The 11949-nt window shown below is 51.8% G+C and overlaps 2 protein-coding genes across 16 annotated transcripts in view; one reads left to right on the top strand and one right to left on the bottom strand.

The window, feature by feature from the left end:
- The first annotated feature begins 5869 nt into the window (after window positions 1-5869).
- On the top strand, window positions 5870-11352 carry LOC769329 (ankyrin repeat domain-containing protein 40-like). The gene is made up of 5 exons (XM_015295535.4): window positions 5870-6404; window positions 6744-6892; window positions 7480-7962; window positions 8809-8984; window positions 9671-11352. Exons 1-5 carry the CDS (start codon window positions 6277-6279, stop codon window positions 9812-9814), a joined length of 1080 nt encoding a protein of 359 aa, XP_015151021.2. The 5' UTR covers window positions 5870-6276; the 3' UTR covers window positions 9815-11352.
- A 345-nt stretch (window positions 11353-11697) lies between these two features.
- LUC7L3 (LUC7 like 3 pre-mRNA splicing factor) overlaps window positions 11698-11949 on the bottom strand; it is a 13272-nt gene continuing 13020 nt past the window's right edge. For all 15 annotated transcript variants that reach the window (XR_005840608.2, XM_025141619.3, XM_040649572.2 and 12 more), the window contains one exon: window positions 11698-11949. This exon is cut by the window's right edge. The gene's annotated coding sequence lies outside the window, so the exon portion shown is untranslated.

The raw sequence follows: 11949 nt of genomic DNA on the forward strand, positions 1-11949 counted from the left end.
AGGCAAAGAGGGTACAAAGGAAGAGAATCAATGCGTTATCAGTGAGATACGTGGAAAGCTGGGTGCAGGAGCAGGCTTTCCTCCATCCCGTCTCTCTGTCTCTCTTTCAGAGGCAATGCCGCAGGTATCCCATAGACGATTCAGGGAGGCCATGCAGCTGGCATCTCTGGGTTGTAAAGACTGCAAAGGCCAAATGTTGGGAATGCATTCATCCTGCCTTACATCGGGATGGTCAGTCTGGATGACAGCACCTAAGGACACTCTGGCAAAGGGGTGCAAACAGAAATGTTGCCAGTCTTGCAGCGCTGCTGTTCTGCATACATCATAGACACGACTCTCACAGGTGAACAGATACCTTGGCTGTTGGTGGTTGTAGTGGAAATGCTGAGTCAGGGCCTGAAGCAGTGATGGAGCACCTGATGGGAAGGCGGGGCCAGCCCAGGGGAGCTCAGGTGCATGCAATGAACCTGAGTGATGAAGGGGTGGAGCCAGGATCCTCCCCAGCCCTCATTTAAGGGCTGGCAGTGGAGGTGAGGGTGTCTTTCTGCAGGTCTCTGTGTATCTGTGATCTTCCAAAGGTAAGTAGGTTTTCTTCCTTTGTTTCTGTGTCTTTGGTTGCTGCATTTGGGCTTGTTCTCATTTGCTGTAGTTTAGGATTGTGCCACTCTGCTGTTGTTGCTGTGCTTTCTGTTGCATTATAGCATTTCAGTGGTGATTTTCAGATTTTCTTGCTTCCAGCTCTATTTGAATGTGAACTCAGGACAAAAGTGCCAGCTCAGGCCTGCTGTGGGCTCAGCTCATCTTTCACCAGAGCATGGAGCATCCTTCCAGGAACGTGAGTTAATTTAGTTCCACATGTCCTGCTGTAGGAGGCTAATGAATATCATTAAACCCATTGTGCAGACCTACTTCAGTCTACAAATGGCCCTGATTCAACCTTCCATATTTATTTTACGGAATTCAAAGCTGGGAGGAAGCCACTTGCTGAGAGTCACGCAGCAGCAGCCATGAAAGGCTGCAGTCTGAGACTCCACTTCCAACCCCACGGGCACTGTTTGCCTTTCAAAAACCTAATATAGAAGAGTCTTGTTGCTTCTGTTTGTGATGTGAGTCAACTTATGCAAGCAGCGTGGTTTTAACCTGCTGTGTAAGTGCTGCTGTACTTTAATTTAAGCCCTCAGCTCCCATGTTTCCCCCTAGAAAGGCTGGAGTTTGTACTGAATTCCCCACAACTTCCATGTGCAGGCAGCATCTCTCTGCTTCTCTGAGCTGCTCCCTTTAGGCTGTTCTCAAACCCTTCAGTGAAGGAGGTCTGAGCTGCATTATTGTAATGTAAAATAGAACTGCTGTGGATTTGCCCATCTCTGTGCTTCATTGCAAGGTTGGCTGCAGCAGAGCAGAGCTCTCACCAACCCCCTCAACCTGCAGCAGCTTGGGGCCCTCGCTGGGCCGGAGAGCCTCTATGGGTAACCTGGAAGTGCCAGAGCTCCTCTGAGGGTTTGGTATCCAAAACTCAGCTATAAACAATAACTAATGTCCACAGAATGGAACTATTTCTATTTCTGCAAATACCATGAAATCCTCATAGTCAATTTTGTCTCTTTTGGAATTTAAACCTAAATTAGGACAAAAACCATTCTAGCTGCAGAATTCTTGCTGCCTTCTGCCTGGCTGCCTGCCCTGCTCCTGGCTCTGACTCGCAGTGCTGTGCCCAGAGCAGCCCCATGCCCAGAGCTGGGCACCTTAGCAGCCCTTAATACTGAGCTGCTCTGGCTGAGCTCGCGGCGCTCTGTGTGCTCCTTCACCACCAGCTCCATGGCGTGCTGTGCCCTGCAGAGCCCAAACCTGGCTAAAGGCCTCCAGCTGCAGCTCCTAAATCTGCTCTGGGCCACTGACACCACTACTGGAAGTGCCCAACGGTGACCAAGTGCAGACCTGGTACAAACAGGGCACAGATCTGAGCTGGCAGCTGCTGCCTGCCAAGCTGTGATGCTCAGCTTCCATGGGTCTTCATGTGTGGGGCTCCTGCCTGCCCTCCTGCCAGGATGTTTTGTCTGTATTTGTGGCTTGTTTCATAGCTGTTCATTCTGAGTTCAGCTTATTCAGTGCATGTTCTCCTTTTAATCTTTCCCTGTGTGCAGTATGAGGAGTCCACCTGCAGCACAGCGGGGCCTGATGAGCTGCAGCACTTTGTTTGGAGCAGGGCTGGAGAGAACCAACCCTGATGTGACAGCTGCTGGCACAGCCATTGCAGGTAATGTGTAAGAGATCCACGTGGTTTAATTGTTACCATCTCCCTCTGCTCACTGTGCTACTGAACCCATTGAAACCAATTGCTGGGACTGCATTTTAGAGGTGAATGCAGTAGGCCTTCTGTGAGTCGTGAGGTACAGAGGAATTTGGCATCAACAGAGGCAAATGTTTGAATGTGCTCTGTAACGACGGCCTGATCTTTCTTTTTTTCTCTGATGGAAGATGCTAAATGTTCTCCTGACTTCAAAGGGGAGTGGGGTGGGTCTGCAGCCAATCCCACCCAGTGCTCGGTTCTTCTCCACCTGAAGGCAGTTCAGAGCTGTGCTCCACAAAGCAGCTTTTAGGGGCAAGTTCAGTGCTGGCTTCACATGGGACAACTCGGCCCTCCGGAGTGCTGGTCTGCCCTGCAGATGACCTGCTGGCACACCTCTGGCTGTGGGGACTCTGAGGGCAATGGGATTCCTTGTGGGGCTCTTCAGTTTGGGGGGGTGAACTCTGGCCAGGCTGCCTGGAGCGGGATGGGAGCATCTGGGGCACCCTCACAGGACCTCTGCTTTGCTCTGCTGTGCCTCAGGCATGACAACGAGCTGACCTGTGTGCCTGCAAAACCTTTCCATCACTTTCCATGTGCTTTTTTTAAACTCATCTTTAAAGTTGATCAGGTTTGTTGGTATGGAATGAGCATAGCCCGGAGCCCACGCCTCGCTCTGCCGACTACCAGTGCTGCTGCCTCAGGCACATACTTGGTTTGCACTTTCTCAGCACCTTCCGATTTCTTTGAGGAATGGCTGCATACCAATGGGGTGCCCACACAAAACCAGGTTAGTGCACAGAAGGGGCTTTCACGGCCACTAATCTTGATGACAAAATTATGTGAACAAACACTTCTTGTGTCACCAATATATATTATGTAAAACCTTGTGACTTTGATTATGCGTCTATAATACAGATTAGTCTGTTTGGGTGTTTGGTGCTGACCTCCAATAAGCTCCTAAAGTATTAGCAAGAATTTGCGAGTGACAGGCAGGCAGAGGTGCTGTTCTGCCTAATCCCATTCTCAAAACTCCGACTGTGTGTGTCTGAACAGTTTCTGTTCCTCCCCTTAAAGCACTGGGCTATTTCCTCCTCTGCCCCCTCCCCATTGCCTTTGCCCTTCTCTCCACTGCTTTGATGTATCACAAACGTTGGAGGATTCAGCAAACCTTATGGATTAGAGCCAGAAGACAGCGAGAACAAATTTAGAATAGGAGGCAGAGAATGTACCAGCTGAGAGGTGATGCTGTCAATCTCCATGGAGACCTCTTTAGTTACAGCTTTGCTAATTACTCTGTGGAATTGAATAGCGTCTGGTAGAAAGCCCATCCAAGTCAATGGAGGGTTTCTAATTGATGTGTAGCTTCAGCTGGCTGCATCTCAGCACTGTGAGGAGCACAGAGGGCAGAGCTCCTGAGTGTTACTGGTTGTAATTCGCATCCGTGGCTTCCTCTATATGGCTAAAATGCAACTGAAGGGGAACCCAGGCCTTGCTCTGGTCTTCTGCTTGGGGCTGGGATCTCCTGAAAGAATCACAGCCCCACAGAAACAAGTGTAGGCCTCACCTTAGCAAAATCCTTACTGTTGTGTTTATAAATGCAGGTGAACCATCTCCAGTGCCTTCCTAACAGCACATGGGTTTCCTACACGAGCCATCGGGAGCTGAACCTGGAGCAGACCTACAGAAACCTTTTGGCACAGGCAGAATAGTGAGCAGGAGCCCCGTGTGCCCCTGAGACACCACTTCCATGGCTTGGGAGGTCAGGCGGGGGTCTGCATGCTGGGCAGAGAGGAATGCAGCGGAGTGTCCAGAGAAACGCCTGGGATCCCCTCAGCTGCTCGGCTCGGGGGGGGCTCCGGGCCCAATCCTGGGGCAGAAGGTCGGATCCACGCACTGCAGCTCAGGTCTGTCACTGCTCCCAGCCAGGCTGGCTTCAGCCACTAATCCACTGAACAATTGCCAGTTGTTATCAAAATCTACCAGGGCTCTTAACCACGAGTCCCTGAGCTGATGTGCCATCCCCCTCAGCTTCCAGTTCCGACTTGTTTGTCCAGAAGTGATTTGTTTGTCCTGCAGATGGGAACAATGTTAAATTAACAGCAGAAAAAGGTATCTGCACAACTTCTGAAGGGATCCGCCAGGCTGAGCAGATCAAGCAAAAGCGAAGGGAAGAGGAGAACATGCTGCAGAAATAGGAGAGCTGCCCTCAGTTCCAGCACTTTGCAGCACCGTCTGTGCATCAATTCCTGCCTGGCAGCCTGGTCAGAGGAGGTCAGGTCAGCAGGAAGGCACCGAGTTAGCTTAGCCCTGTGTGAGTATTGGGCTTAGCTTTTAATTCATTCCACCTTCATTCCCCACCAGCCCTGCTGCCCGTCTGCGCCTTGGTGCTCTGTGGCTTTATATCCCTGTGTGCAGCTGTGCCTCAAGTGTGATGGGTACATTTCTGGGCTATCCCTACACCTTCCAGTGCCCCACTGCCACTATGGGGCGGCTGGAAATCCTCAGAGATGGTTTTTCTGCTGGGCTGGGTGGGGAAGGGGTGTTCCAAAGGCAGTGATCGGCTGTATCTACATGCACTGATGAACTGGGGGTTAAACTTTACAACGGTGCTTGATAATAACTTTAAATGGCTGAGAGGTTGGTTAAAAGAGTTGGGGAATTAAACCTGAAATGCAAAGGGAGTGAATGACTTCACAGGCCTTAAAATAAGAAAAAAGGGGCTCAGACGGATGGTGGCTTCACCGAAAAAGGAGAGAAGAACCCTTGCAGAAGCTCGGTCCCAGCCAGCAGCGTGCAGGAAGGCAGATATTACAAGTTGGCCAATTAAACCCAGGAAACTTCTGAGGACAAAGAATGGCCCAGCGCTGCGGAGGGGTCCCTGGTGGCTGCTGTGAGCTGCAGGCTGTCGAAGCGCCTCACGTCTCAGCTCTGCTTGGCACTGCTCTGCGTTCTGCTGATGCCCGAAGGCTCAGGGCTGCGCCCAAGGCTGCTGAATGCACGAGGTGAGTGCCTGCGAGTCCCACCCCAAATATCCCTCCCTGGGGCTCCTCCTGTGCCTCCACCTCTCGCTGTAGCTCAGAGTAGGGGCGGTGTGTGGCTGCTGAAGGCCAAGGGCGTTTCAGAGGGCCATTTGGGAAGCAAACCGAGGGGTGTTTTTGGCTGAGCCGTGAGCACACAGTGCAGATCCCAGCGCTGTCCCCGGGTCTCAACCGACAGCATCTGCTGTGCCACGCGGGCTGCTGCCCGGTGAGCAGAAACGCACACGCGGTTGGGAAGGTGGGCTGTCGGCTGACGGAGGAAAGGAGGGAGGAAAGGGCGACTTCTTGGAGTCGCCCCGTTTGATGCACGTCTGTTAGGGGCGATAAATGGGGTGAGGGTGAGGCCGGGCCGAGGCTCAGGGCACAAACACGGGCAGGAAGGCCAAAGGCGGCGGCCGGGAGTGCTGAGTCCCAATGCTCTTCTGCGGCCCTTCTTGCGGGAGGGGATCTCGTGACTGCAGGGAGCAGCGCGTTGTGTAACCGCGGCGCAGCCGAGCGGTGCGCGCAGCCCGGCGGTGCCGCTCTGACCCCTGGCGGTGCGCGGCTGTCCAACTGCGGCCGCGGGGAGCCGCTGCGCCGCGTGGAGTCGTCCGCAGGGATCGCTCGGAGCTGTGGCGCTGCCCACGGGAGCTTTTGCCGCCGGACAGAAACCCGGTGGGTTTTCGCGCCGCGGCGACGGCCCCGAGCGATGGGCCGGGATGGAGCGCGATCTGCCCGCGGGGCGCCGCACCGCCGCGTCCCGCCCGGCCGCGATCCCTCCCGAGCGGCGGTAACCGCACGGCCCGGCCGGACGGCGACGCGCGGCCCCGCGCTCAACATGGCGGCGGAGGCCCGGCGGAGCGGCGCTGAGCGGAGCGGAGGAGGCCGCGCGTAACACCGCGTCCCCGTGACGGGATCCGCGGCCGCGGGTGGCGCAGCGGCGCCGGGGGAGGTCCGCGCCCGGGAGAGGCGATGAGCGGCGGCCCGGAGGAGCTGCAGGAGCGGCTGCGGGAGGCGGCGGCGCTCGGGGACGCCGAGGAAGTGCGGCGGCTGCTGGCGGCGGGGGCGGACGTCAACTCCCGCAACGAGATCGACGGCTGGTGAGGAGCGGGGCGGGGCGGGGCGCGCTGCGCTGCGGGGCGCTGCTGCGGCGGGGTGGGCCGCGGCCGCGCGGGGTTCCGCCGCGCTGTACCCGAGGAGCGGCTCTCCGCACCCCGGCGTGACGCCGAGCCGCCCTCCTGCGCTGCGGAACCGCTGAGGGGCGCCGGGGCAACGCGCGGCCCGGAGAGCGTCGCGGCTCTGGGGATTCTTAGAACCGTCGGAGCGGAGCGCCGCTCGAGTCGAGTCGAAGGGACCTTTCCGCGGCTCGAACCGTGCGGGGAACCCGCGCCGTGTGCGCTGCGCCCCGCGGGCTCTGACGGCGCCGCGTCCCCCCGCAGGACGTGCCTGCACTGGGCCTGCAAGCGGAGCCACGCGCCGGTGGTGGCGCTGCTGCTGGACGCGGGCGCCGATCGGCGCATCCCCACGGGCGCGGGGCAGTTGGCGGAGCAGCTGACGGCCAAAGCGCACATCCGCAGGATTCTGGGAGGTACCGTCCCGTCTTCTCGGTCTTGGAGGGCTTCATCCGCTCGGTGCGCCCGCGCGGCTCCGGGTCGTGCTGCCTCCATTCCGTAGCGCCTGCCGCTCACCCCCTCCCCGATGGTTTCGCTCTGAGCGCAGTTCGGAGCTCAGCCAGCAGAGCGCTTCCTGCAGCGCTGCAGAGCAGACGAGGCCTGGAGGTGCAGCCCCTCACCCCGGGTTAACGCGCTGGTGTGGGCTGGAGTGAACCGTTCACAGTGCTGTATTCAAAGCATTGCAGAATGAGGTATAGCAGAATACCACCGGTCAGTCCTTGAGTAACAGGAACTGCACTTCTAGAAACGCCATTTTGCAATGGCTCTTCTTCTGCTCTGATTTAAATAGTACATTTCAGAGAGAGCTGTGGGTGTTTCTTGATGTGCTTTCCTTTTATACCACTTGCCTTCCCCGTGTTGCAGCCTTATGATAATTATCTTTGTGTTTACCTCGGACTGTGATGTATCTTTAACAGGAAAACTCTATTCAAAATGAGAGCAATACATTCGGTAACACAGTGGCTTTTTCTCTTATCCCCTACGCCCCATTGCTGACCTTCAGTCACAGAAGAGGAGAAGGCCTATCAAGGCGTGAGCGATGTGACCCCTCCGGCTGCTGCCAGCTCCCCGGCCACGCCGCCGCTCCCTCCCATCTGTACAGAGGAAAGCCCCCCGCACAGCTCAGCACAAGCTCCAAATGAGAGCACGTCCCTCTCTCCAGCTTCCCAGAGCGAAATCAGTCCTTGTTCTTCGGCAGCTCACACTGAAAGTGTGTGCACATCCACCCCGTGCTCCAGTGAGGACACCCTTTCCACTCCAGACGCTGCAGCACAGCTGCCCATCCCGCCGGCGGTGCCCTCAGCTGCAGAATGCACAGAGCGGGGGTTACGCAGCAGCTCCTGCCAGCCCTCAGCACACAGCTCTGCTCTGTCTGTGCCGGCGGCACCCAGCCAGGCTGTGCCACTGAGCAGCTGCCCACCGCCTGGGCCTGCGCCTGCATTTCAGCCCTTCTTCTTTACTGGAACTTTCCCTTATAACATGCAAGGTATGTATGGGAACTGCTGAATCACAGCCTGAACCTCTGATTGACCACCTGAGGTGAGCGCTGAGTCAGCTGCAGGGGCACAGGTGAACACAATTTCACCTGAGTGACCGAAGGGGTGGAGACCTCCTAGACCCCATTTAAGGGCTGACTCCCAGGGAGGAAGGATCTCTCTCTGGAGATCACTCCCCTTGGAGCCCTTCTGCGAGCCCAGGACACAGGTAAGCTCTTTATTTCATTACTCCTGTGTAACACGATAATCTCTCTGCTCCTACACCTATTTACCTTACAATCTGTATGCCTGTTTGCCATACGAAGGTAACACAGGGTGATTTTCATCCTTCTGTTGCACTGTTCCATGTTTTTGGTACTGCTGAAGTTAAGGATTCATCTCACAGTGTTGAACAGAGGTGAAGGTGTTGATTTCTTTGGCCAGAAATCCACAGATGATACACAGAACTTTTTTTCTTCCTGCTCTCATAAGTAAGAATAACTGTTGTACTGCACGTTAAACACAGGAATGCTTTGCAAACTGTTTCCTCACTCCTGGAAAATACCAGTTGCTATGACTAAACAGCAGCAAACCTCTAACTTTGTAAAATAGGATGTGGCACAGAAGGGAGCACGGAAAGTTTGGTGGCAGTGGGGGGGGGTGGTCAGACTGCCAGCACTGCCAGCAGCTGCAGCTGCCCTCAATGAACGCTTCCCTTCATTGCGCAGGGAGGTAACAGACACTGCATTGTACAACCTGACCTCAAAAGAGAATTGTAATACCTCATGTTGCAGTTTGGTTTTCTCCTGTTGTTAGGGAATTAAGGTGTTGTTGTTATTGTTGTTCTTTTAAATCAGAACTTGTGCTTAAGGTGAGAGTGCAGAACCTCAGAGACGACGACTTCATTGAAATTGAACTGGACAGACAGGAGCTGACGTACCAAGATCTGCTCAGGGTGAGCTGCTGTGAGCTGGGCGTTAATCCTCAGCACGTGGAGAGGATCAGGAAGCTCCCGAACACAGTGCTGAGAAAGGTAGGACCTGGAGTGGGTGACTGATGTGACTGTGTGCTTTGCAGGCAGCAGGAAAGGTATTTCTGTAAGAAATCAGCAAAGTGGGGCAAAACTGACTTAAGCTCACAAACTTGAAAGGACAATGGGCTGGCCCTGTACCTCACTTGAAATACTTGTCAAAGCCAGCCAGTATTTCAGCTCCTCAAGCACATGAAATGCTACATCTGTTTGCAGATGTACAGAGTCCATTAGTTTTCTTAATACAGAGTATTAGTGTACTTCTGCCATGGTTGCCATGTAGAGCTTCATATACATGATTCATATCAAATACATTTAATACTCTAATACGTTTAAGGAGAAAAATATTAGGGGAAGAAATACCAGAAATTGCTATTTGCATAACTTATAGATAAGCCATTAACAACCAACTGTTGTTTATGCTCCGAAGACAGTTCTGTACAGATGGAAATGTGTTTGGTCCCAACTTTAAGTTCAGTTACATAAACACAGTCAAATGATAATGAGGTTCAAGGGAACGAAACCATGCTTAGAGAGCATCTATCAGTAGGGCTGCTTTCTGTCCATCATGTATTGCTGTCATCACGTCTGAACTTCCTCAGTTTTAGTTTTTCCTTTCTTTAGCTGCTGTAAGTATGTACTGCGTACAGCCAGGTATGTTGATGGGCAGTGTGGTTCTGTCTTTGTAGGACAAGGATGTTGCCAGGCTGCAGGACTTCCAGGAGCTGGAGTTGGTTCTTGTGGAAAGCGACAGCTCTCCCTTCAGAAATGCTGCATCAGCTTTGACTGAGAGACCGTGCTACAACAGCAGAGCCTCAAAGCTGACCTACTGAGTGCCAGCTGCACATGGAGCCTGGAACCAGAGTGGTTATATACTGCTGCCCTTTGGAGGCAGTGAGTGAGCATCTGTGGAACCTTAAGTTATTGTTAGGGCTAATATTTTAACTAACAGTTTGTCTTTGGTATTTAATATCTCCCTCTGCTTTTATTTTTTTACTGGATACTATATTCAGGTAATTCAGGGTACCTCATTTGTCTGCTAAGATCACATGCTTCCAATGCAGTTCAGTTAAGTTCTTTAGTTGTATGTAGCAACGGAGGGCAGCAAAGAAATCATGCAGAGTACTCCCACTCCTTGAACCAAGTAGGAGTCAGGGAAAAGACAATCAGGAAATAGCAGATGCATTCGTACACTATGTGTGTACGTGTGTAGAAAACTTCCTGATTAATTTCAGAGGATATCTGGCATACAACCTCTGGCTGCTCTCTAAAAACAGAGGATGTGCAATTCCTTAATCTCTTCCCCCTTCTCACAGTTTTACCAAGATGTCACTGTTATTCATTTTTCCACAGAATTTTAAGTGTGTGTATTGAACACCACTTAAATACCAAACGCTATTTGTTTTCATTTGAGAAATGACTTTTGTATTCATGTGTAGGCCCAGGACTGCAGTGCAGTAGTAACGTGGACACCAAAGTCTGTTTAGGAGACAGGACAAGGCAGCAGGCAGGGCTCTGGGAAGCTTGCCAGGCAGCCCAAGGCACCTGCACTCCAAACACAGCTGTACCTCAACAGCAGCACAGTTTTAAGCCTTTCCTTGCCCCAGTCTGCTGTGAGCCAGGCCCTGCTGCCTTTAGACACAAGCTGGCAGCACATTGCCCTGTGCCCATGCTGGCTCCCAGTGGCACTCTGTCGTGCAGTGCTGTGTCCTCCGAGGGACACCTCATGGGTATGTGGGTAAAAGCACACACTGCAGGGAAAAGCACTGAAGAGGCACCTGAGGCTCTTGTGTTCAGGCTTTCCATTAAGTTAATTGGGCTTAAAACTCCTGCTTAGTTGACTGAAAACAATTAGCACTGTTTTCCCCCGTTCCCTATCACTATGAATGCACTGAATATTCCTCTATGCAGAGCTAAAGCCCAGATCTGACTCCTTGAAAGCTAAAAGATGCACTGTGAAATAGGAATTCCCAACTTGGGCTCCCTTCCCTAGCAATTACACATTCATCTTTTTGAGACAGCTTGGAGACATGCAATAACTGCTCAGAACCTGTACTAGGTATATTTATTTTCTCTCTGCTCCCATTTTTAGGATGTCACTGTGAAGACTGCCTCTACTAATTACTGAACATTTAGCTGTAGGAGCAGCTGGGCTTAAAAAGCTTTCTTTACTCTGGTTTCCAGAATAACTGTTAATGGGAGGAGACTAAAACTTTTAATCGTGATTTGACTGTAATAAGAAGTCTATGCATACAGAGAAATATTTTTGTATGTTTTATGCAGTTTGATAAATCTAAAGCACACTACTTCAGGGTTATTTTGGTTTGCTTTCTTTGAACAATAAACTCTTGTTAATAACAATTGAAACAAACCACAAAAGTTACTGTTCTTCCAACAGCTGTTGTTGGTGCTACAAACTTACACTGAACTGAGCTCTCTGAAGTTACGGTTGTGTCCTTGCCCACGCGTCTGCCCAGGGGGAGGGCAGGACAACAGCAGACGGACAGTTTGATGTTTCATCACAGTTTTGAAAAAAACTATTAAAAAAAAATCACACAGCTGTACATTTCTAACAAGAAATAAAAGTTGTGTCAGGGTGCCAAACCACAGAACAATTGAACATCCACATTAATGGACTAAGCTTGAAGACACGAGCAGATTTATTAGGAAAGAAAAACTTATTTAGTACTAAACGCTAAGGACAGAGACCATGAAATTTGTAACAGAAATTCAAAGATACTTTATTTCCATTTTTCATATATCAAGAAGCTAGGAATACCTTAGTTGTAAAAATGGGATTCTTTTTAGTTCGATTCACACAAATACTAAACATTTATTTTTGTGTTTTAAAGTCCAAGAATGAAAACTTGCAATTAAACACTGAGCAAGCCATGTGTTCAGGTTATGTTGGTTTCTTAGCTTAAAAAGTCTTAAAGAAAAAAAAAAGGATACAGGACTTATATTCTCA

This window comes from Gallus gallus, chromosome 18 (assembly GCF_016699485.2).
Source record: "Gallus gallus isolate bGalGal1 chromosome 18, bGalGal1.mat.broiler.GRCg7b, whole genome shotgun sequence".
NCBI lineage: Eukaryota > Metazoa > Chordata > Aves > Galliformes > Phasianidae > Gallus > Gallus gallus.